Source organism: Scleropages formosus, chromosome 3 (genome assembly GCF_900964775.1).
Source record: "Scleropages formosus chromosome 3, fSclFor1.1, whole genome shotgun sequence".
In the NCBI taxonomy this organism is placed as follows: Eukaryota; Metazoa; Chordata; class Actinopteri; order Osteoglossiformes; family Osteoglossidae; genus Scleropages; species Scleropages formosus.
This window is the reverse complement of record NC_041808.1, coordinates 19,365,820-19,391,842: the sequence shown is the minus strand read 5'-3', so window position 1 is coordinate 19,391,842 and position 26,023 is coordinate 19,365,820. Positions and strand designations below refer to the sequence as shown.

Genomic DNA, 26,023 nt, shown 5'->3' with positions numbered 1-26,023 from the left:
AGCTCATAGGAAAAGACCCCTTTAAAAAGCAGCAGTTGAGGGGTACACACAGTGTCAACACCTGCACAAATCACTGTGGACTACAAGTGACTGTGCATTTGGAGGTACAAGTGGGTGAAAGGAGCGCAGCGTTTTGTATTTACCCTAGAATTTGGCAAAAAAAAGGTAATTTTTCTTACCCTTCATCAGAACTTAACACATGCTTTAAAATGCAAGCTACGTTTCTGTCGGCAACTTTGTTTTGCTGAAACTTACTATAAACTCAGTTCAAACTTTTGTTTCGGTTATTTTAAAAGGTAAGGAACTTCTTCAGTTCACCGAATTGCAGTTACGGCTTTAGGAAACACCCACGCCTTCTATATGAACTCATTATTTTTTACGTGGCTCCGAAAGTAAATCACCGAAACATGATGTCGCGAATCGCTTAAAGCGGCTGCTCGTTTGGCCTTAGCTTGACCGCTCGGCTTTGTTTAGCTCCCTATATCGTCCTTGAAGTTGCCCCTGACCTATCGGTCTTCCTGGAAACCCCTACCAGGCAACGTCGAAGTCAGCCAAGGGTCAGTCATATATATATATATGTGTGTGTGTGTGTGTGTGTGTGTGTGCGCGCGCGCGCGCGAGAGAGAGACACACACACACACACAGCCTGGTACCTTCTAACATGTTGAGAGCGGCTACACGTCCGTGTGTGGACAACAGCTGCAGCACTGTGTGCAACAGTTAAGTGCAGAGCTCACACACACACACACACACACACTCTTACAGTTCGAGCACAGCAGCATGCTGGTGTTGGGCCTGCGGGACGGCAGTACTATACTGCACGTGCCATACAGTACGTGCCTGCCGTTTATCGAGACTAGCGTCACACCCGTCGTGTAGGTTCAAGAAGCTGAGATTTTTTTTTCCATAGATAGAAACAAAAATGGAGGACAGGCAGGGTACGTGCAATGAATCTTATTCCCTGCTGTTTATTTACGTTACGAAGTTGTATAAAAGTAAAAAGACTATTTCTGTTCAATTTCATTGCCTTGTTTTTGCATGAGTTGCCCGGAAGAGCTGTGCCAATGCAGTTGGTGCTCTGTGTGCCGCTACACGGGATTTCGTTCGCCCTTTCTTCTCCACACCTTCGCAAACAGTCTTCATATGTACTAGCTCACAATCGCCATGGTCAGTTGCAGGAAAAAGTCGAGTTTAAACGTATACTAAGAGAGTAGAATTTATTATTTTGCATAGAATTCTTACGCCTGATTCACCAAGTAGTCTGTGACCACTTGAGCTGAGACACGACTAGCAAACACTGAGTGAAACTCCAGGGAGTCCCGTCCCGTCCCCCCGTCCCCCCCCCCCCCCCCATATCACACTCCATTCCGTGGGACGACCACACACGGACACATCACTGCAACACGTTATCAGCAGACAACGAATGAGACACTGGCAGAAAACGTGTAGTGGTATAGATTTTTTTTGGAAATGGATATATATTATTATGAATGTATGTGTATTTCTTGACCACTATTGATGAATATGACTAAGATGCCAAAGCAACAAGGATATATTGAACGTTTTGCCGAAACCATATTTATCAAAGACGGTTGTATCATACTTGGAACAACTACATTATGTATTGCACCTCAGATAATAAGCGATCATTAATCAATGATTTCTACGCGCGCAGTTCTGTTATAGGAACGAGCCAATGCTCAGCGGCAAAGTAACACCATTTCGTATATTCTGTAAGTATTATGTCAATGGGAGTGATTTAAATTACAAAGACACAGAAATACCCCACAAGAGAAAATAAGAAAATCAGTTAAATATAGTGTTATGTTCATTCACAACAACAGTAATAATAATAATAATAATAATAATAATAATATGACAGTACAGAAACATCATCAGCTCATTGTATTTATATTGACAGTTCAATCCTTGTCTATATGTTTGAAAGTCGTCGGGTTTAAATATATACTTTTAAACGAAAGAACAACAAATAAGCAATAACTGGTCAGGTGCACGCACTACGAAACTAGTTTGTCCGATTTACACTCGTATAAAGCAAATAATTTATATTTGCAGAAAATCTGTATGTTTTTAAGGACACTAGGACACATTACATTTTTGTAGTAACAGGTTACAAAAAGAAAAGACTTTTTTTTTACCTGTATGAGAAACTATGTGCACAAAATAGTATACAGATGCGTACCAACCAGCTGGCTAATATTTCCATTTAAATTAGGAAACTCGCGTGTAAAACGATGAATCAGACCATAAAAGATGGACACACAGCAATATCTACTGAACGTCTGTCGGTGCGTAAATCAAAATGCAAAATCCGGTGGGATTTGTCGTTTTTACAGCACCTAACCACATTGTAAGACCGCTAAATGTGGCACTCGATTTCACTGCCAGTGACAAATACCTGACAAAAACTTGATAATTTATTTGAACAAAACGTCGCTTCGGACGATCGTACGGCATCGTATCCTTCAGCATAGAACACGAGCAAATAAATGTGTCTAATATAACACAATTGACCTTTTAAGAACTACGTTGAAGGCACTGGTTGTGTAGCCGCACACTTATGCAAAATGCATAGAAGAGCTCGGCTGATGCTGATCTTCATTTCCAAGGCAATAGCCTGTATGTGGCGCCCTGTTTATTCGTTTGTTTGAATGTTTATTATATTGAACACGCAGATACAGCGTCGTTGAACGTGTCGCTGCTTGGAATGCTACTCATTGCGTAGGCCAGGGAAGGGTAAAAACAAAGTCACATACAAGTTGGATTCAGTTTCCTTACAGATTTCTCGAAACGTGCAAATTAATGTGTTTCAAAGCGTTTAGCACTTATTTGATCTGAGTAATCGCGTTTGTTAGATCTTGCCATGCGGCCCTTGTATCATCATGTCTTTCGATTTGATGTTAATTGTGGGCATGAATAAAAGAATCTAATTACCAAAGACGAAGTTTGCTTTACACGAGTCAAAGTTTACAAATTAAATTTAAATTGCACTACTAACTTCCGAACGCTGTGCAGTACTGCAACACATCGACGTGAATCTGAGCTCTGCAGCCCACATCGTTTTAATACTAAAATACGCTACAGGGCTCCCGTCTCTGTTCCACAAGCATAATACATTTACATCTTTACACTCATATTTTCTGCGATGCCCGAAAGTGTTTGAATTTCAATTTGATTGTATGCCATACTGCAGAGGCATCCATACAGGGACACAAACACACAGCTTTCATGAAGCAGCACATACATAAGACACAGTTCATCGCCAAAATGACACACTCTATTCAACAAGGTGGCGTAAACAAACAATTTGAATACATTTTCTTTTGCTTTTTAACCTTTTAATGTTGTACGAAATGTAAACAAACATGTTTGTAAACTAAATTTTACAAACGAACGCAATTATTCCATAAATACCGATTATTTCTAACATGTGATATCGGCCTTTTACATGCGTGGAGAAATGGAGAAAAAATTATTTTATATACAGAGTAACTGTTGCAGTTGCCGAGGCAATGCACAAGTAGTTTTACCTTTAGTATCAATCACATAAACATAATGACACGGACTTTTCAGGCCTTCACTATACGATTTATCGACATGACATGTAATAACAGTTTACTATACTCAGACTGGAACTGTGGACGAAATTTTTTGCACTGTATACAAAGCACATTAATTCTAATGGTCGGTTAGATCGACGTGTATATTTTACAGAGTAATTCACATTTGGTACACATCAGCTATAAGATCCATTAAGAATGTTTGCTGCATTCTTTTAACCATTAATCTTCCATAAATCTAAGGACCACATTTTCACAAATTCATTTAGATTGTGATATATAACTATTTACAGAATGGCATCTTACATATTTAAACAAGTGTGTCAGTATGTACAGAGGAGGTCGAGCGACCTGCTCATATCATGCGCTTTCACATGTTCTTGTTGGCAGTCTCTCGAACCCTGACAGCTTGGCTGCTGGACTGTTCGCTAAAAGCGCTCGGCCACCAAGCGTTTTACTTCCATCTCCGGCTTTTTTTTTTTTTTTCCCACATTTATTCCGGGGCTTTTAAAAAAAGATATTCGACTCCAAGCAGTCCTAATTGTGCAGTCTTTTAAAAATTCTTTAAACGTACCATTCGTTAAAATTGGAGGAGAGTGCGCTGTGGCTGCTCGTGTGATGTACCGCAGAAGATGCGGGGGATATAGAGCTGCTGCCCGGGTTCTCTGTGGACGGAGACACGATGGTTGGAGGCGTGGACGACTCGTACCCTGAGCTGGCCGCAGGCGACGGCTGTGACCCTTGTGAGGAGGACTCGTGAACCTGCAAAAACACACCGAGTGCCTGGTTGTTCACTGCACACAGCAACTGGCTCCAGACTCGTTCTCCAAAAATATTGCCGGTGCTCTGTTTTTTCAAGATATCCAAATTAGCACGGTAATTTCAGTGTAAAAGACAGGATCCCGGACACCAGCAAAAAAAAAAAATTACAAAACAAGTAAACAATGTACTACTACTACTACTACTACTAATAATAATGATAATAATAATGCACGACAAAATACACAGAGGTCTTGAGATATAACACAACAGTAGAAGCAATAATGTAAATGAAACATACATTTTTTTGATCCCGTAGTAGTAGCTTTACTTTATAAGCACAGGGGCAAAAGAATTAGGCGGCGCATCCGCAAAGGAGAAACACATCTCGTTCGTTTACCTTCATGTGCTTTCTGAGGGAGCTGGGGTGGGTGTACGATTTGTCGCACATTTTGCAGAGGTACGGTTTGTCGGACGTGTGGACGTGCATGTGTTTCTTTCGGTCGCTGCTGTTGGCGAAGCGCCTGTCGCAACCATCGTACTCACACTTGAAGGGTTTCTCACCTGGTGGTGCACAGAAACAAACGCAACACTTGCATTAGATTTCAGAGAAGGCGCCCTAGCCATCTGGGTCATTCGAAATGGATCGAGACTGAGGTCTAAGTAACTTTTCTAATACTTCCATCGCTTCTTTTGCAAGCATGATTTGTTGAGCGAACAGCATCTGAACCCAAGTGATGTCACACACTCGAGTCTCAAGCGCTCGCCCGCAACATTCAGCACGGCTCAGGATATTGGTATAGACTCTTAGCTTTTTCCTCTGACGTTAAACCTGATTCACAGACACAATGCTAATGTTGTTTAACGCCTGAGGAAAAAGGAAAAAAAAAAAAAGGAAAAAACGGTGGCATGCCGAACGTACGTCAGTAAATGACATGCTCGCGAACGCACAAGTCAAGTGAAGAAGGGCTGGCTGCGGGTGCGGCGCACAACCAACGTCAACGAACGAGGCGCAAAAATCTTACCCGTGTGGGTTCGCTTGTGAATTTTCAGGTTTTCGGATCTTGCGAACACTTTGCCGCAGCCGGGGAAAGGGCAGGGGAAAGGTTTCTCCCCCGTGTGCACCCTGATGTGATTCACTAGTTTGTACTTGGCTTTGAAGGGCTTTCCTTCTCGGGAGCACTCTTCCCAAAAGCACACGTGGTTGGACTGCTCCGGACCGCCGACGTGCTCCACCGTGAGGTGCGTCACGAGCTCGTGCATCGTGCTGAAAGTTTTGTTGCAGGACTTTTTGGGGTTCGCCAGCTGCTCCGGCTCAATCCACTTACAGATGAGTTCTTGTTTTATAGGCTGTCTCATGTAGCGAAAAAAGGCCCCGGCGCCGTGGTGCGCAGCCATGTTCATGTTCATAGCGCCATAGCCGTGCAGCTGAGTGGACGCGTAGTGCTCGGACCTGGGGCTCGTCACCTGGCCGTACTGCTCTGCTCTGCCGTACATGTCTCCCGAAAAGCCGAGGCGCATCTGGCTGTTGACGGGGGAGCCGTGCGTGGCCGCCTGCTCGTGGAGTCCGGGGAAGAGAAGGTGTCCCGCGGCATCTGAGTGTCCGTGCGGCCCCGCGAAACTCCCCGCGGCGGAGGCGAAGAGGCTGTGCTGCGCGCTCGCGGGGTCCCCGAAGCCCCTGTTCCGGAACAGAAAGTCCCGCGTGGAATTGAAAGCGGCCGCCGAGTACGAGCCCACGTGAGTCGGGTGGTGGTGGTGACCCAAGGCGGCGGCCGCGTAGCCCGGCGCCTGAGACGAGAACGCAGTCTGCCCTGGAGCCAGGTCGTGGGTGCTGTGGTTGATTTTGAAGGCACCCATGCCATCGGCGAACGGATTTATCCCCAGTCCGACTTCCCTGTGACTGTCTGTGACCTCGCCTGTTGAGTGGTGTCTGGACGAGCCGAATGTAGTCACTCCTATGGCTGGGTACTGTGGTCCGGCGTCCAAGAGCATCTTCACTCTGCAGCTCGGACCGCGACGCACACGCTAAGTAAAAGGCTCGGAAATTCTCAGCGCCGATCTTCAGTCTCAGAACTGCGAGACTCTTCTTCACTGAGCAACTCGCAAACTTTGCATTTATTTTTTAACGCGTGCAATCTTGCCCCGCGAGCTCAGCTCAGCTGCAGACGCAAATCACGTGTACAATATTGTCTTTTGCGGTTTCTCCTCCTGCGGAGAAACTTTCACCTCCTCATCCAGGCGGTGAGCTCCAGACTGATAGCCGCAATCATTCCTGCAGATAAATGAATTGAAAATACAACACCGTCCCCCTTGATGAATGGGAAAAGAGGGGAGGTGTCACGTGAGGACCTGCTTGCCTTCCCATTCGAGAAAGACCCCCCCGCTCTTACTCACTCTCATCAGCTAAGAGCTTGCGGTCCTCCAAGTGAAGCCCCATTGGCTAATGTGTCATCAGTCACAGGTATTGTAAGGTAGTTAACGGTGATGCTGGTTAGTAGAGTGAACCCGTATGCAAAAGTTATATTGAGCAAGCAGGTAAAGAGAGAGTGGAAAAAAAAAACAGTTCAAGGGGTTATTTTATTTTTGTGTATCGATTTTTAACGTGGCATGTTTTTAAACACCATCTCACATTTTAACCTTAGCGAGGAAAAGGTGTTTTGCCATTTTGATGCTGCGTTTGGGTGCAATGTCAGGGTTCCCACTATTCAGCTACATCCCATGAGAGCTCACCATTATTTTCGACAAAGAGTAAGTAGCTGAATTTATGAGAAAACATTGAAGAGTTTTTCATGTGTACAACCGGAGTGTTTACACTGACCAAGCTGCCCCCCCCCAATTCTGAAAATGTGTGTTTCTGTGGTACATTGGCTGTCTGAGGTATGATAAATGACCACTCGTGAAAGAGGCCTGTATATTTAAAATTCACGATGCAACTCTTGTCGCGTTGATTGTAATCCCTCAGAAACTGCGTCACGGGAAGGGGGTGCAGCATCTTGTTGACAAATATTCTCGACTCCCTAGAAAATGAATTTTAACGTTTGGTGAGCACAAAAAATAAATAAAAGAATGAAAGGGGGTGCATTTTCAGCAATCAGTTGTCTGTAATGAACAGTTTAAAGTAATTTACTTTATTGCCGACATCACTGAGGAGAGATTATATGTGTACATTTGCACCGAAGTCTAAAAACACGCTTTTGAACGCTTAAAGAGGTGTTTTTTTTTCCTGTTCTGCATTTTCAACCTTTAGAAATCGAAACGTGTCCTGTTCCTTGGAGATATATGTGGAATCTGTGGTACTGCACAGGAAATGAATGTGTTATCGCACAAATATGAATGGACAATTCACATTTGCGGATTTATATTATACCCCCACAGGCTCTGTATCGTGTTGCGCACATTCCCTGTTTTTTTTTTTTTTTTTTTACACTGTACTACAGCATTTAAAGGCACCAACAGTCGGTGTCAAAACTGCGCAATCAGTCCACAAAAATACATCTTGAGCGTGTTTCTTTTTTTCCCTCTTCCCAAAAATTATAGGTTACCCAGTAGACTGTGCCGTAGATCATAAGGAATATGGAAAGGGTTGGAGTTTGTGAACCGGCGTAAATGCGCGAGGCTTTTGGAGCCCTGTTGCTGCCGCAGAAGTTGCGGCTTGTTTAAGTTCGCCAGTGGAATGCGGCGCTCGCGCTGCGGGAAACGCAGAGCCGCCGAGTTCAAAGCCGCACGCGCTGACCTGACATACAAGCCATTAAAACATCTCCCCGACTGCACGTTCCAGCTTCATGACACGTTCTCAAAATGGTTCTAGAGAGACTGAAAAGGCGAAGGAAGGCATGGTCGCTCTCTCTTCTACGCTGCATAGTTCTGCCGTTGGCTTAAAGCACCTGGATAAAAGAAGCCTTGGAGAAATTGTCAACAGGTGGAGACGCGGTAAGGCAGCACGCTCGCGAGAGTGAACGGTGGAACCGTTACCTTGAAGACGGTGTCTGAGTATTTATTCCACAGGAATTAGTCAGAGGTAAAAAGCTACGAGGAATAAAGATTGGTTTGCTGGACAGATGTGTCCACTAGCAGATTTATTTTATGGATATTTTACTATGGGGCGCGTAAGAAATAGCTGCAAATATGACCAAGATATGAATGCACTAATGAAAAAAGACTTGAATAGAGTTGTGCACACGGTTTCTTGTCATCTATTAGTGAATTTATTTGGTGCTGACAATGAGAGCGAGATTTCTTAAAGTATTACCCTGTGTAAGCATTAAGGTTGTTGTAATGTAACAGTTCTACATTTAAAATCTTTTTCAGACCTTTAAAAGACGCATCGAAGCTTCTTCAACCACATATTTATTTTGACTAATTACTAATTTGTGACATATTTGGCGATACATGCTTATTAGAAACATTCTACTAAGATCTTGTTTTTAAAAGTGGTGGCAGGAGGCTAATAAAACACAAATGTTATGAGACCGAGTGTAACATATTATCAGAATGAAAGTTGCAGGAATGTATATCTTGAGACGTATGTAAAGAGTGCTGAATGGGGGCGCTGTAGTTTTAAACTAAATGTCGTGAGACTCGGTTTCATACTCTGACCCTGAGATGCCCAAACAGCTGTAGCCGCTCGTGCAACTGCTGTTTAAAAACATTTCTAGTGATCTGTCATATTTCAGCTCTTGTTTATTCGGTTATGACGTTTGTGACAGAGTTGTCACTAAGGACATTTGACAGGTCAATTCCTTTGAAAATTCTCCAGAGAAGTGTGATTAATGCACATCAATACTACACAGGGACTGTGTGCATGTGTGTGTGTGAGTGACGGAGTATGAAAACGTAGAGATTCTTCTTACTGGTCAACTTTCTTTTATGTGTTCTTGGTATTGTCGCATATTTTATGCCTTCTCCATGTACCCTGTCTCACCCTAACCCTAAAGCGAAGAATAATTATCTAGCGAATGTTAATGCACTTATATGCAAACAAATTATGTAATAATTATAAGTATGTTAAATACATGAAACTTAGTGAAATGGCAATGACAACGTAATATTTATATGCTCATTTAAAAATCTGATTGCTATTTTTGTCATTTCTGTGATCATAGCTTGGTATATAAGCAGGCCTGCTACTGAACATACAGTATAACCAGCCTGTAACCGAACAGTTTTGGTCATCGTGGGCTCTTTTGTTTTGCGCTCCCTTCACACACAAATAGACAGCAAATTCACACCGAAAAGACTGAACTCAGTCCCTTGACAAAATTTCAAAGATGAAACGAATCTAACATGTAACATTTATGTTTGTTTGTTTACTTTCTACAATGGTTACAATTTCCGTCACTGCGATAACTGACTTTTTAAATCTTAATCTCTCTGTAACCTTTGTATAAAAGAATTGTTCTTCGATTCACAATCCGTTACCTAATAAATATATTTTTTATCACCCTACTCTTTTTCAGTGCGCTCCCAATATTGATTTCTGGCTGTATCTGGGAGTTTGTTGGTGGCTTAGTAGTTATAATGTAAATTCTATTAGCTATTATCTGTTAGCTTTTATCATTTACTAAAATCAAGACAATAGGCTGCCTGTCGACAAAAATCAGTTATAAACCACAAAGGATTTTAACTGCAAAGCTTTAGTGAGGCAAACTATATGAAAGTATAGCTAAAATATAGTGTTTTACAAAAACAACACCACCTTTAAATTAAACTGCTTTTACGACAAACATAAACAGAGCTACTCGTGTTTAACAAAACATTTTCAGTTTTGCGACTCCGTGTACACGGGTTTACACACACACACACACACACACACACACACACACACACACAATTTGATCTGCTCAGCGCAGGAGATTGGATCCAAATCCAACAGACCTCCGATGATCACAACAGGTTCTTCTCCCTACTTTTGTTCGGAATAATCGAGTTGCCCAGACACGTGAAAACGAGTCTCAGAGCGATAGTGACGTTTGACTGCACGCTCATACCATACTAAATGACTACATTTTATTATTTCCACCGAAATGTATAGTAACTTGCGGTGAGGTACTGCAGCTGATGGAATCTTACTCAGTCCAAAATAACATTTACGTGTCACTAAACGTTTTCTATCTTTAATATGTTTGAATAAACAGGAACTTGAAACTACTGCACCTTTTTTTTTTTTAATACAATTTCTAGCGTAATCCGCCCTTAAACAGTTGCACAATAACCTTACAACACGAAGGTTCGGAGAACTGGAGTTAAAGGTACAATGGCCCTTTGCGTGACAACAAAAACAAGCTCCTTTCGAGGCGCCCGAGGCTCAGCGCAGGCGCTCTGGACTCTGACTGTTACTAAAACATTTTTCTTCACATTTGAAACTGTCACAAGTGACGTCAATCATCGGGCGCCGACCAATGACAGCGCTCCTTGATTGTTCGGCTCCACGGGCTGCGGCGCCCACCATGAATCTCTATTCAGTGTTTCAAAGCGTCCCGCTGCTGCCTCTCAACCGAATGGGATTCCACGTAGGCATCGAGATAGAATAAAAACTTTAGTTTTTTTCTTCTTTTTTTTTTTTTAAACATATTTCTGTTGCGATTAGAATAGATTTGTCATCATCATTATTATTTTGCCTGCTGTCAAGTTACTCTGAAATTAGGAATAATGAGCCTGGATGCTTTGGGAAGCCCGGTTATGGACCCTACGTTTTCCAAACGGAACACGGCGCTGAGATTAGTTGACTTGGCAGGGGCTCACCACCATCACCATCATCACCACCGTACCCCTCAGAGCGTGACAGGCTTCCCGGGGTTCAGCAGCCATCCCCACTCAATGGCTCACACGCTCCCCGGGGAGATTACTGCAGAACCCCGCCTGGGGCCGAGTCCATTCGGGCCAGAACACATGGGGCACTCTGCGGCCCTCAAAATCAGCCCAGCCCATCATTATCCCCACCATCACCACCACAATCATCTTATGGCAGGCCACAGTGAAGTTGTCTCCAGTCAAACGGGTGCTTTTGGCCCAGTGCAGGCGGCTGCAGTTCCATTCTCCATGTCTCACACGGCCCATGCACTCTCTGCAGGTAGGGATTTCCTCATTCGAAGAGATTTGACAGCTCCAGCCATGCCGGGGCTCATCGACCAGTCTTCTGGTGCATCCTCTCATCACGGAATGTTTGTCTCAACAACAGGTAGCTATCCTGGACACTATGGGCATCACCCCGAAGCTGGAAACCATCCCCTCTTTCCTCGACTTCACCACCACGATCAGCCGTCTAACGGAGCGCCAGGTGGCCAGGCGCTCAATGGACAAATAAGGTTAGGAATACCTGGAGAAATGTACGTTAGGTCTGATCACATCAGTCAAGTGGCAGGTTCGAGGGCTGAGTCCTTTGGCGCCTCGGCTTTGCACGGCTACGGCGGCATCAATCTGAACATGAATCTGAGTTCTCACCACGGACCCGGTGCTTTCTTCCGTTACATGAGGCAGCCGATCAAGCAGGAGCTCATCTGCAAGTGGCTGGACCCGGAGGACGCCGCGAAGAAACTTTGCTCGAAAACTTACGGCACGATGCACGAGCTGGTCACACATGTGACCGTGGAGCATGTCGGGGGACCAGAGCAGGGAAACCATATCTGCTTTTGGGAAGAGTGTCCTCGAGAAGGGAAACCGTTCAAAGCCAAGTATAAGCTAGTCAATCACATCAGAGTGCATACGGGAGAGAAGCCCTTTCCCTGTCCGTTCCCCGGCTGCGGCAAAGTGTTCGCAAGATCCGAGAACCTCAAGATCCACAAAAGGACGCACACAGGTCAGTGACTCTTTTCGCCAGGTGCCGCGATGTCTTTTACCCTTTGTTGACTTTAGTTAGTTGTCATTCCAGAAACGAAACTTGTACTTGTAATACCGCCGATGACCACCTAAATAGACCACCCTGATAGAGCAAAAAAAATGAGCGCGTTCAGTAAATGAATATCATAAAATATTGTTTAATCTGCTTTCGGAATAAAAATGTAAACACGTGTTCAAATAAAATAGTAACACTGCATGCATTCGTTTAAAAAACTTCATATATTTAAGGTATATCACGAGTTTATGTCTGCTTAACACACAAAGTCAGACAAGAGCTAACAAGATGCAGTACGAAACACTTTTCAGCGTTATATGTCGATGTATTTCTGGCCTCGTATGTGACGTTTAAAAGCTGCGAACACATAGATTTACTCTTCTGGAGGTTTTAGTTCATTCTGACGCTTGTTTGTGGTGAGACATGCAAAAGAATACATGCGGCCTAGCATTTCCACAGTCCTCGTGAAAAATGCAAGTAAAAATAACTGAACACGTCGCAACTCACTCGTCTTGTTTCCTTAACTTAAACTGTTCGTTTTTTTCGAAAATAAATTACTTCATTCCAGTAATCCTGCGTGGAGAGTTCTTTATACATTGTCTTCTACAGCAAGGATTACATTTCTGGCAATGTGTGCTTAGTGGTAATTTATTTTAATAAGTATTACTGTAGGCCTTAGGAAGAACTTGCATTTAATTACAGACTGATCAGTTAAACGAATATACGTGCAAATGTTTAATTTATTCCACATTTCTATCTATTTTATTACACTGTAAACACACTCTGAACACGATAAGAACGTGTTATGCAGTTATTTCTTATGAATATCCATTTAGATAAATATGGTCATTTTTTTTTTATTATATTATCGTATGTAGGTCCCTAGAATTTATCTGTGCTTATTCATATTATTTCAATGGACGTTGTATAAAGACTTGGGCCTGTAGCAGCAAACACAGAAACTAGTGTACATGTATGCAATAATGTATTTCCATGAGCTTGTTTATTAATTTCTCCGTTTATTTTACTTCATACCAATAATTAATCCATATCTTATAAACACCAGTTATTAAATTTAATGTGTTTGAATTACACTTTTGTATCTAAGTGAAGATTAATTTCGGAAAATTACTCGCATAGCAACAAGTCCTTCGTGCATAAAAACTGAAATGGTTTATTTTTCATCTGTGCATTTTTTTACGGTGCAACTTTTTTGTTTTTCCACATTCAGTAATATGCTAGTATATTATTTATTTCTATCAAGCTATTAGTATGTTCTATACAGGGCCCAGATTAATAATAATAATAATAATAGTAATAATAATAATAATAAATAGGTTTATTTATAGAATCATTGTTTTTAAAGTATTTCTATAGCTTTTGTAATTGATGAATTTAGTTTATAAAACGGGAAATGAAACAGGGTATGGAGAGGCAGGCCACGGATGCGTTTAGTTATTCCCAGCAGGATATTTTTTTTTTTTTTTACATTTACTCCTGGGAGAAGGGAATGTGCCCCTACCTAGTGTCTCGGTCAAACACAGCACAGTCTCTGTTTCTGTGGATAAGGGCCTCCCAGGAGTACTCTACTTACAGCTTGCTTGTAGTACACTAATAACTTTGATAGGCAGTCTCAGCACAACATCGGGTCAAGGCGCCGGTGTTTCTTCCATACAGAGGGCGCTCAGGTGGATAAGGGTTTCCTCGGGAAAACAACTCTCATCACATTTTATTCTTTTCTGCTCATGCAGTGAACTCTTTTGTACGACTGTCTAGAATTTTTTCTTCCAGTTTTGCAACTGTAAGCGTAGCTGTAACAGAGAGGATGTGCAGTTTACTGGCTCAGCTGGCTGCGCGAACCTCACGCGAACACACAATGGGGGCACGAGACGAGGTCACGTGTCATTCACCGCAAGTCCGTGAGAATGGCACCCTTCAGTTACCAATGCTGACCACACTTACAAGTAAAATGTCAAAGCACATGGATTACGTTTATTAATTAAATTTACCGATTAATATACTGCCTTGCCCCGTTGTAACGGATCGCTTTAACGCAAAAAAGAAAAAAAAAATCTAAATCCATTGCGTTTAAATATGTTACTGTATAACGATCCGGCTTTTGCCATGTTGCAGTGAAGTTTTGCACGCTAAGGGCAGCTGGTGCGGCCAGTGAACACCTCCTGTTGCTTACATACAGACTGACTTCCCTCCAGACATTTCACTACCTGGAATCTCTGTGGAAAATGACGCAGTTGACTTGTGTGTATGTAGTTTTTCTTTTCTTTCTTTCTTTTTCAACTGCAGAACCGCCCGTACCTGGAAAGCGAGAAAGCATATAATCTGGTGTGTTTTATCATGATCCCAAAATGTTCTTTCTTCTCCTTCGCTTCACGTCTCGTCTCGTCTCGTCTCGTCTCCTCTCGTCTTCCCTTCCCTTCCCTCGTTTCCCCCAGGTGAGAAGCCTTTTAAATGCGAGTTCGACGGCTGCGACAGACGCTTCGCGAACAGCAGCGACCGCAAGAAGCACTCGCACGTGCACACGAGCGACAAACCGTACAACTGTAAAGTGCGAGGCTGCGACAAGTCGTACACGCACCCGAGCTCGCTGAGGAAGCACATGAAGGTGCACTGCAAGTCTCCTCCGCCGAGTTCGGGCTACGAATCGTCGACGCCCTCCCTGGTGTCCCCCGCCTCGGACTCGGGTCGGGACTCGGGTCGGGACCCGGGCTCGTCCGCGCACTCCGATCCGCTCTCCTCGTCCCAAGGTGCCAATTTAAGCGAGTGGTACGTGTGCCACAGTTCAGGGGCGAGCGGGACGCAGAGCCCCCCGAGCAACTCGTCCTCTCCGGAACCCGAGCGCGGACCGCCGTACAGAACGGCCCAGCCAGGAGGAGAGCGCTTCTGACCGCGCGTGCCCCCGGGAAACGCAAACGGGAGCGTAGTTTTGCATGACCCACGAGAAGAACGGGACGGATGACGTGACGGCGGAGTAACGGCAGACTCCTCAGAATTAAATGCTGAGATCAGTGGTCTCGCGCACTGGCCTCGAGAAGTAGTGCAAAAGCACGATTTTTTAAACGTTCAGAATGACTCATTTGAGATAGGCGAACTAATGCAAGAGGGACGGTAACGTTATTTCATGGATTTCTTCGTAAGCGTCTTGCTGGCTTCAATGTTAAATTATGTCCTGCTTTCAGTACAGTATTTCCATCATAATTTATTTTCATACCTGACGTGAAATTTTTTGTATCGTCGAACCAAAGTATTGAATTGACATGTCTGTATATTGGTAATGTTTCATGTGTGTAGGTGTTTTTAACCGTTTTTTAAATACTGCCTTTTTGGTCTTCGGGAGAATATTTTTTATCGTTTGTAACTTGTTTGTATATACAGGAGTAATAATAATAATAATAATAATAATGATGACGATGAACGTAACAGTTTCCATGTAGAACTTCATAATAAATTTTCTATGTGAACTGCATTATACATTTTCCTTCTGTACGCTGTCAGTCGACAGAAAACTATACAACTACTTTTTTTTTATTTTTTGGTTGAGACACTGTTACAGTAATTTATATTTCTATATTTGCATTTAATCAGTGGTTGTTAAAAAATCGACGTGGCATTTTTTTGTTCGTTGCTGTACATTTGTTAAGAAGTCGAGTTCTCTGCAAGTGTTAATTCGCAATTTCCAGCGAGTCTCTGAGCGTGTACCAAATTGCCTTGTACTTTTTTGTCGATAATTTCAATAAATCTTCTTTCTACAGTGTTAGTCTCGTGAAAAGACAACAGCCAGTAAATTGATTTAGGGTCAACAACACCGACATGAAATGGAGCGGCAGCAGCAGCAACTTATTTCTTTTAGTTCGATGTTAATTAAAAAATAATATAGCTGTAAGCAGTAAAACATCCATGTTACTCAGCGATGACTTCGGAAAGCCTTAACAGCTGTGAAGAGATATTAATAATCCATTCACTTCCCTCTTGTAAGACTCGCACAATGAAAATAACCCCACTTTGACCCTTTTTGGCTAGACTGCTCAAGACTAACGGTTTACTTCGAGATGGGATACTGCTCTCACTTGTACGGTGTTAATGTTTCTTTCAGCTGTCATTCTAATGCCTTCTTGCACAGTAAAAAAAAAAAAGCCAAAGCCCTTGCGGAGAAAAGTGTCTGAGGACGGAGCAGCAGCATTAGACCTGTCTTTACTTTTCAAAGACCTTTGGGATCGGTGAAAATGAAGGTAGTGTGTCTGTGTGTATGTATATATAATATGTGTGGCGAACTAATGCAACTAATGGGAACTAAGGTGTTCAAATGTGTATGTATATGTGTATATTTATATATAGAAACACACACATACAGAGACACACACCCATGCCGTATATCTGAATGTGATGTAATGTTTAGTTATTTTGCGTTTTACAAGCATGGAAATGTAGGTTGTTTGCCATCGCAACAAATTTTAGTCTTAAATGCCATATTTTATTCTTATAAGAAGACCCCATTTATTTTCAAGGTAATCTGCGGCGACAGATGAAAAGATTGAATATTCTCAGCCAGACTTCAAAGATCTTTTTCTTTTTTCCACAAAGAACCGTTCTTTTATTCACGACGGTGAATCTTCATGGTGAGTTAGTATTTCTATGGGAATGGGCAAGTCAAACTCGAATGATGTGGGGCTGAGTCTAGACACTAAGCAACTTGTGCGATGCAGAGGAAAACGGAGGGCCCATGGGGTACAGCTTTTTCCAGATATACGACGGAGCCTCTCGCTTAATATCCAGTAAACAGCGACAGCGGCAACAAAGGAAAAGTCACGCAAATACAGTGGAGCTTCAGGATAATACAATGTCTGGGGGCGCAATGAATGGAAGCGTCAGGAACTTTTGTCTGTGCCTTTTGTCGAGATCACAGGAGACATTTAGACTTTTGGATATTTTGTAAAGCCTCTGAAATGCTTTTTCTTAATTAAATAGAGAAGGGTCGCATTAAACTAGTGATGTTTCCACGGGTTCCAGATTAGCCATTAAAAGTTTGATGCTGAGCCATTATGCCATGGGGAACTGCGTTTGTGCCTTTCAAATATATCGTGGAGTGGCATGCATTACAGAAAATGTGAACGTTTGATCATGACTGCGTCGCTTGTGAGTCTGAGTGTATGACATGGGAGCGCGTGAGTGTCAGTATAGACGCATCTATGACGAAAAGAGTAATTAAGGTGTGAAAATAGAGACCACGTTTGAATGCAGTCATTTAAACCAAATAACTGCTTCAGTCTTTGTGTACGCATGTAAATTACGTAACGGTGCGTGTTGTTTCAACATCTGACTGGGAATGACCGAGCACTGCACATGTTGACATTCTGCGTGGACGCTGTCTTAGTGCTGATCAGATCAGGTTTTGAACTGTTCTTTTAGTAATTGTCTTGTTGTTTATTTTATCCAAGTGCCCTAATGAATAGGAGCAGAATAAACAAGGGCAAAAAATTACCAAAGGCGTTCATTTCTCTTTAGTGCCAACACTTGTGGGTTAATAAAAAGAGACGATTCGGGCTCAATGGAGGCGAGCAGGCTTTGAAGTGGGAGTTATTATCTGAGGAATTCTTGCCTGTCGTCTGAACGACGTTGATGGCACGGAAAGACTTCTTTGTCATCGTTTGTTCTCCTCTCGCCTCTCAAGGCGTCTTCTGCTTCATTGTGAAACTTACACGGTGAATGAAAGAAAAAAACAATCGGGGGTGGAGGTGGGGGGGGGGGGGGGGGGGGGGGGGGGACCGGCTTCGCAGTAAATTGCAAATGATATTTCATGGAACAAGTAACATATCATAGGCGCGCGGACATCGATGCGCAAAAATTCACGCACACTTCTGCTCAAAGTTAAGTCAACCTTATGCGTCAACATTTACCCATTTTCGGGTTTCCATAGCTGAACTGAATATAATTTTGTAAAGACAAGCAACGTAGTAGGGTCTCGGAAGGTCTTTTGGCATTTTTTAATTTGAAGTTTTCACCTCGATGCCATGGCACTACAGTTAATATCCACTTCGACGATACATTCAGGATTGTGTGTTTAGCACAACTATCCTACATTGTGACAAATGTGCTTTTTATCCTTTCTAACATACACCTGAGTGCGGAAATATCCAACGTGTTGCCGTGGAAAAGTACATACAAGTATGTCCAGATGCTTCTTCTTTCTTTGGATTGATGAAGACGATGCATACTCATATATACCGTGCATTGTGAGTATAAATTGAAAAAAATAGTGACTGTACTGCATATGTAGATGCCCACATATATATCCACACGAACCATATTAATACACTTAATAGGCGCTCACTCCATATATGTGTAAGGAAGGCACGGTGTTTTTGACAGCATGGTGTCGGCCCTCTGACCACCATTCTCACCCTCTCTTTCTCCTTCTAGCAGAGAGGCGGGAAGGAACATCATCCAGAGATTCTTATGACGCCCGCAACACGACTTTTTGGGGTATTAATTCATCTCTGATAATTTACATAAACACGTTCAACGGTGCAATCGCCTGCGCGTTAACTGATGTCCTTAATTCATTTTAGGAGAACTTTGTGCTTTATGGGGAATAGATTGATTACCGCACCTTTATTCATTTCAATAATATTTTAACGGAAGAAGCGCCGAAAAACTGACTTTAATGTATATAATATATATTTATAAACAAATTAATTTGTATTGAATTTGGTTTTGAGACCGAGTGTTTTTCTGAGGCTATAGAAGTTATGAAGTTATGAAGATATAAAATCATATTATACAACATGTAAGGCAATATGGATATTGTGTATAAATTCATCTAGAATTATAAGTAAGATAAACTGTACTGAATGCATTTATGTAACGCGATGAAATAACGTGCAGGAATAATGATTTATTTCTCTTAAATCGATAGCTGACAATTTGTTTATCTGTCACATTAAAATTGTCACTTTTATTTTGCACAATAAATGTCAGCAATTCTGTAGCCTCCCTTTACGTGGCTGCCGTTCGATTTTCGCAGCTGTATCCGCATCTGGACGCGCAGAAAAAGCGCCGCCGACACTCGTGTCCCCCCGTCTCGAGACGTGCACCTCTTAATAAGCGTGGAGGGAGAGCCTCACCTCCCCAGGAAGGAGCAAGGAGCTTTTTCTCGGCAAGAAGTCCTAATGAAGAACTCAAAAGATCGTCACATGCTTCATGTGTTTAATATATATGCTACGTACAGAAATTTATTATTGATAAAATCCTGCTTAGCGTACTAGTGTTCTAATCTAATGTAGTATTTTTCAGCGTATCGAAAATACTCTTTCGAGGTGTATCTACATAATTTATTGTTCATTATTATATTGTATTGTTCTGCTTTTGTTTTCCTTGAAATACGTTTTTCAGATTTATTTTTGGCAGCATACTGGAACGCTTTCTAGCGGGGCTAAAGAATAGTGAGACATAGTGGAAGTGTGAAATATCATTATATGGTAAAATAATGGGAGCGGTAATCCTACTTCCGGACACTCTTCTGCAGTATTTAACAAGGTCCTCCAAATAGGGGATTAGCGGATCCACAGAAAAGCTTTCCTGTTCTCTATTCATTCCCTTTCTTACCTTATAATTGTAAAACACAGTATTGGTTCATTTGGTACATGAAAAGTAACCGGACGTGTGCAGAACCATGCGTGGAAAATAGTAAAGAAAAGCGTGTCGCGATTATTTCAAAAAAAATATGAAAAGTCGTGAGGGAAGGGGGAGGTTCAATGAGTGTAACTTTTTTTTTTTTTGTGCGACGACTTGTGTTTGCCCAGGCGTTGCTTTCGTCTGCATTATTGAACATTTGTAAGAAACTTTTAACACATTTTCTGATAATAATCAATCTTTGACATGTACAGAAAACATTAAAAGTTAAAATAATATCAAGACTTCTGCTCAGTATCTCTGTTCTTCTCTCTCTCTTTCTCTATAAATTAATGCAGGCACAGCTGCAAAAAAAAAAAAAAAAAAAAGAAATGTGAATAGAAAATGCCCTGGAAATACGTTAAAAACCAAAGCAATATGGCTCTGATAAAGGTAAGAGAATGTGTAGAATTTAAACTCCGAGAGAGCCTGTAAAAGAAGCAAAAATGTCGACTTTGAATGTATAGGCCCGTAGAGTCGGAGAAGCGAATGCACCCCGAGCGCAGTTTACACTGTAAATACAGTGAGTGAAACAGTGGCTCAACCTGCAGCATATCTTGCATTTCCACCCACCGGTGAAATCGACTCACAAGCGCTGTTATGTAACTGCCAGATGAAGTAAAACGTCTGCTGTGCCCTGGTAATTTCTGTTTCCTTACATCATTACACTAATATATATTTTCAGAGAGTGCAGTCCAACAGCTTCATACTTTTTCTCTGACATTTATCAGGTTAAAGCCGTATAGATCAAGTTAAAGCCCTATAGACAAACCTAATTACAATGTAATGAACTGTTGATGAAATTACTCTTTTTTATTATTTTGTACCGTCTGATATGTGATATAAATAATTGAGTTTGTTCCTCATTTAAATTTAAGGCGTTCTGTATGCTCGATTGAGAATAACATCAAATCTTCTGTAATCAATATGATTATTTTTAATAAGTTGGACACCGGTCTGTTGTGTTTTTATCATTTTTATCACCATCTCAGCGCATGCCGAGTTTGCCCCAGTATGTGACACTGGGGGATGTTTGGCAGCGGGGTCCTGTCAAGAGCAGGAATTTCAGACACGGGGGGGTAGGAGTGGGATAGGAGGCATAGGAAGCAGCTCCCCAAACTCCGCCAACTGGCTGCTTCTGTTCCGCAGAACACCACACTGTATCTTTGGGATTCGTAGAGAAAGCCTTTGTCCAAGACGACTTACAGCGGCAGATAATGGACTAATACAATAATTTACTCATTTATACAGCAGGGTACGTATCCCGATTAAGGGTAGTACGGACGGATGCGGGATTCGAACCTATAACCTTCAGACTACAGCTCCAGTTACACCACCTACCGCCTCGTAAAAGCTCCCAACGTGAAGGACGCGCAAAAGAACACCCAGTGTCACCAAAGAGCATCTAATAGTCGCTCAAATCGCCTGTCTTTTCAATGTATTCAACTTCAAGTCAAGTAACTTCCTGAATCCGACATAAAATACTGAGCGCAAATCTGTACAATAGTCCCTAAAATACTGTAGATGACCTTGGCAATTTATCTTAGCAAAGAGTTATACTGATGGAAATAGCGGTTCGATTTAGGAGGCACCAGTCTTTCTTTCCCTTTTACCGTATTTAATAGAATGTGTGGCAAACTGTTCTCCAACAAAAAAAAGGTTACTTGGGATTACTTGGGTGCCTCGAAGAAACCTGGTACTTTTCAGCAGAGGAGAGGAGAAGGATACCGCACTCCTCGTTTTCACCCGCTATCATTTTGCTTTCATGGATGAGCGAATTCGCTCGAACGAAAACCAGGCCCCTGCGTTATTTGGGCTCAACACTAATCTCTAACAAGCCTCACATAATGTGGCGAAATGTGGCGCAGCGCTTCGCACCTGCACTTTCAATAGGAGCGCCTTTTCAATGGGGGACACGCTTGTTGGCCCTGAGTCCTGAGCTCTTGCGCTGCTCCCCCCCCCACGACCCCCTGTCTTTGATCTTGGATTTCCCCGCACTAATTTGTTAAGACGGTTTGTAACAATCATTGACACCTCTTGTATTGATTAATACATCAATAAGAGAGAGGGGGAGATGGACAACATTTCGGGTATGTGGAAGCTGCTAGGTGTTCGATCACCAGATATTGCATGAAATATGCCTCTGGTTTCTGAAATCATGCCCTGCAGCTAAATCAGTTCTGCGCAAAAGTACATTTTTTAAGGAAGGAAATCTTAGGACAGCGCCCCTCGTATTCACTATATAAACAAATAACACACGTCCAGTAATACGCACGTTGGCGCAACAAAGGGAGCGCGTGCTAATTTTACGCAATATATAGTTTCACTGTATAGTGAGGTTGCAAAGTTCGCTGTTAAGATGCTTACAAGAACATACAAAAGCTTTCTGTGATTTATATCAGACAGTCATACATCATGGAGAACAAATGATTATGAATTGTTAAACGTGCCCCTGAGCGTTTTCAGTCCACATGATTATTTGTCATCTGTTGGTTCATTTTTCTCACGCTCCTCTTTATAATTAAATTGGGAAATTGTTAAAAAAGGAGACATCCCGAGAATGTAATTTGTGTCTGAGCAGTCGGCTTCATTAGGTCTTATGGAAATCTCACTAAAATTGGATAGAGATTTAACTTATTCGTGTAAGAAACTTTGCAGTTTTAGTCAGAAATGTGTTAACCTGTCTCCAAATGTTATGTAAAGCCTGGGCAGTGCGACTGAAGGTAGGTTCGATCTCCCTTCCATTTGTATGAAGTTTGCATGTCCCTTCTCAAGTGCGCGTGGGTTTCCTCCTACATGCAGTTCAGAGACGTGTTTCTCATGAACTGGCGACCCTAAGTTGCTTGGAGTGTGTGGATGTGAATGAACGCGCACGAATCTGTGTGTGTGATTGCCCTGCAGTGTACAGGGTGTTCAGAACGGGCTCCAGACCGATCGTGAATGATGATTATATAAGTGATGTCTGAAAAAACCTACAATATATTTAACATTTACATAACTTCATTTATCTGACGCTTTTCTCCAAAGCTACTGGTATTTACCCAAGTACTCTACTGGAGTCATTTTACTGTAAGCACCTTCCTCAAGGGTACTGCAGCTATACAGGTGAGGCTCAAACATGCGACCTTTGAGTCCAAAGGTATCAGTTGTAACCAGTACGTTACCAGCTGACGTGTGTGTATACAGTATGTATGTTCTAATGCATCTTAGGTTTTTTGAACATATAACTAAATGCATGTCATACATGACCATTTGTCATAGGAAAAAGAAAAAAACACTACAAATATATATAAAATATTAAAACAACCCATTTTTTGCTGGCTACTATTTTACACTCCAAACAGCAATTGTATGTACAGTGGCATCCTCACTTTGTGAGACAATTTGGGGCAGAGATAGTGTCTCAAACACTAAAGCTTTTGTCCCTCAGTGGTACTTTCTGGCTGCATCTATGCATTGACAAGTAAATCACCCTGGAAACGGTCACCGCTAAATAAAGCCTTCTTCTGGTGATCAGACAACAATGATCTGGTGGCAGACATTAGTTCCTGATGCTGCACAGCACCTCTAACAGCATAGTGTACATGTGCTTTGTGGTGTGAAAGACATTGGCAGTGATCTCCTGAAAATGATCTATCTATCTATCTATCTATCTATCTATCTATCTATCTATCTATCTATCTATCTATCTATCTATCATTGTGTATGACACAATGAAGTATTCAAATGCGTCCTTCATTAAAAGATGTTTAATTTTATTTCCTTTATGTGTAACCTTCAGGCAGACAAGGAATTCCACTTACAAACCTTCTCTTAGTTAAATCTCAATCTTCCATAGGTAATATAATCTTAGCTGAAAAACAACAGAGGTGTAGGTCATTTGATCAGAACACACACTACAGTATGGGGTTGATAACTGGCATAAATCATTAGGTTCTATACCTGAAATTAATATGAGCCAATTCCATGATCTGCTAAATTGAGCTTTTCTTGTCATCTTTACAGTGTAATATATTCAAGAACGAACGGCAACAGTAGCCTTCATTATTATCTTTTTATGATGCAGCATTGTATTGCAGCTAACAACCTATGATATGTTTTGTAAGAGTTGAAATTACAATATTTATGTGATTTTTGACATTGTCGTTAGGGTGACAAGTGACAACTCCTGTCTAACTGATGAGAACCCAAGGAAGATGGGATCATATTTCCAGTTTCTTGTAAACCCCCTGCAATAACTTAATCAGTGGTTCATCTTTTACAAAAACGCTTTGGCTACATGAGTATTCCCACTTTAGGACAGGACAATGGCACTGTGAAATAGCAGCACTACCCCAGTTCTGGTGTGGGTTCGAATCCTGCTCAGGGTTTGTGCAGCTTTCGTGTTCTCCTCATGTCTGAGTGCGGTTCTCTTGGTGCTCTGCTTTCCTCTCACAGTCTGGAGACAAGTGGTTCTGGTGAATTTAGATGAATTAGTGTATGCCTAACCTGCCATAGACTGGCATCCAATTCAGGGCCTACTTGTGCCCAGTGATTCTGGGATGGGATCAGGACTCAGGCTGCAAAATTGACCAGGATAAGCAGTCAGCCAAAGTGAATTAAATATTCTAACTTTGCACTAAACTGACTCAAAAAATCCAGAACTGCAAAAACAGCAGGGGAAATATGCTTACCAAATAATAAATCATAGAAGGCATAAGAGAAAGCTACAGGAAACTGTAACCATGGACCATGAGACTCGCTTCCATATTTCCTTTGAATATTCAGATTGAATGGAACTAATACAAGTGGTCCGGAGATACTACGTTTTTACACTATATATCATTCGAAGACATAAAATGTTTTAAAATGCAAATTCTGGTCCTATAAAGCGTTTTAAACCATTGGTTTGTATGCACTATTTCACATGCCAGTTGCAGGATGCATTGTGCAAAGTCAAAGACACTTTGATGGGAGATGTAATTCGTGAGCTCAGTGTAGCAGCAACGCACACTTTGGGTCATTTCTCCATCCCCCGCAGAAAAAGACATTACGACTCTCATATTTACGTACTTTCTAATATTTGTCGAACAACCATAAATTTTCAGCTAATGAAATGTTTGGCCATCCTTAAAGATCATGCTAATGAAGACATTCCCCTTTTTGTCTTGGAAAAGTTTAATGTCAGTCAGCCTCTCACGGGTTATTAACCTTTATTGCATTCTATCTGTCTTCATTGACTGCTTTCAGATACAAAATCACCTGCTTCAGGTACTCTCCTCTTCTCTTTTGCCTTGACATTGCACTGACTTCATTGTCCTGGGATGGCAAAAGAAGAATAAGGAATTATCACCATTCTGGATGTGTACAAAGACACTGAACTTTCTTTCAAAGGATATTTAGGCATTTAAAAGTATATTCTGCAGGCTGTTATAATACAAGGTTTCGAGCACCTATTCAATTTCGTGCAGAAATACCGCTAAAGAAGTTATGGGAACGAATGTTTCTAAAGTTGTTTGTTATTTGAAGCGGTGCGTTGAAATGACCAACAGACAACAGTCTGGTGTTAGAAACCCAGTGGCAAGAAAATATTGATCATCACAGGTGAAAATAATTTTGATCTTATATATCCATCAAAACATCATTTTAAAATTGACAAATGCAGCATTAGCAAATAAAAGTAAATAAACAAAAAACATAAAATGAAAGCAAGAACTGATCGGACTGTTAGAATGAGGGAAAAGGGTAACACGGCTCGAACCCTCGTCTCTATACGCGCATCTCCACTTTCCAGCATTATATATGCAAATTACGCGTAATCAGGTAAATAATAAGTGTAAAAATTTTAGTCTGACAGTAGTGGGACGCGTGGTTAAGGGTCAGGTCACTCCGAAGTTGATGTGAACCATGATCTTATTCGTTTATTCTTTTAGTCACCATTCTTATGTCATAGATACCGAGACATTTTTATACCTGTGTTTGGCCGCCCACGCAATCTGAGTGGAAGTTTAGTTTCAGCTCTGTGGGTGTTATGTTTACCTGATCGTGTCTGATATTTATTAATGAGAGTGACCAAAATACACCAGAGCAATGAGTCAGTAAAGCCAAAGGGAGCCTGTCCGTCAGTTCCCGGTGTTATAACTCCTCCACTCTGCAGTTCAGATGGAAAAAACGGAGCTGAATTTCT

General features: G+C 41.8%; 2 protein-coding genes and 1 long non-coding RNA gene across 6 annotated transcripts; 2 read left to right on the top strand and 1 right to left on the bottom strand.

The window, feature by feature from the left end:
* Nucleotides 1-3,111: 3,111 nt before the first annotated feature.
* Nucleotides 3,112-6,637, bottom strand: LOC108935211 (zinc finger protein ZIC 1). Its single transcript, XM_018753632.2, has 3 exons — nucleotides 5,366-6,637; nucleotides 4,741-4,904; nucleotides 3,112-4,343 (listed from the first exon to the last, which is right to left on the bottom strand). The coding sequence occupies exons 1-3, from the start codon at nucleotides 6,330-6,332 to the stop codon at nucleotides 4,146-4,148; spliced, it is 1,329 nt and encodes a 442-aa protein (XP_018609148.1). The 5' UTR covers nucleotides 6,333-6,637; the 3' UTR covers nucleotides 3,112-4,145.
* A 1,164-nt stretch (nucleotides 6,638-7,801) lies between these two features.
* LOC108935213 (zinc finger protein ZIC 4-like) lies at nucleotides 7,802-15,545 on the top strand. Of its 3 annotated transcripts, none has more exons than XM_029250318.1 (3): nucleotides 7,802-8,270; nucleotides 11,518-12,135; nucleotides 14,625-15,545. In XM_029250318.1, exons 1-3 carry the CDS (start codon nucleotides 8,123-8,125, stop codon nucleotides 15,074-15,076), a joined length of 1,218 nt encoding a protein of 405 aa, XP_029106151.1. In that variant the 5' UTR covers nucleotides 7,802-8,122; the 3' UTR covers nucleotides 15,077-15,545. The 3 variants fall into 3 exon arrangements, with proteins under 3 accessions (XP_029106151.1, XP_018609150.2, XP_029106150.1); XM_029250317.1 differs by lacking the exon at nucleotides 7,802-8,270 and adding an exon at nucleotides 10,200-11,409; XM_018753634.2 differs by lacking the exon at nucleotides 7,802-8,270 and having other exon boundaries at nucleotides 10,183-12,135.
* Nucleotides 15,546-17,958: 2,413 nt separating this feature from the next.
* LOC108935071 (uncharacterized) lies at nucleotides 17,959-20,058 on the top strand. Of its 2 annotated transcripts, none has more exons than XR_001966178.2 (3): nucleotides 17,959-18,419; nucleotides 18,610-18,669; nucleotides 19,211-20,058. It is a non-coding gene; the product is annotated as an uncharacterized LOC108935071 (long non-coding RNA). The 2 variants fall into 2 exon arrangements; XR_001966177.2 differs by having other exon boundaries at nucleotides 18,607-18,669.
* The last annotated feature ends 5,965 nt before the right edge of the window (nucleotides 20,059-26,023 follow it).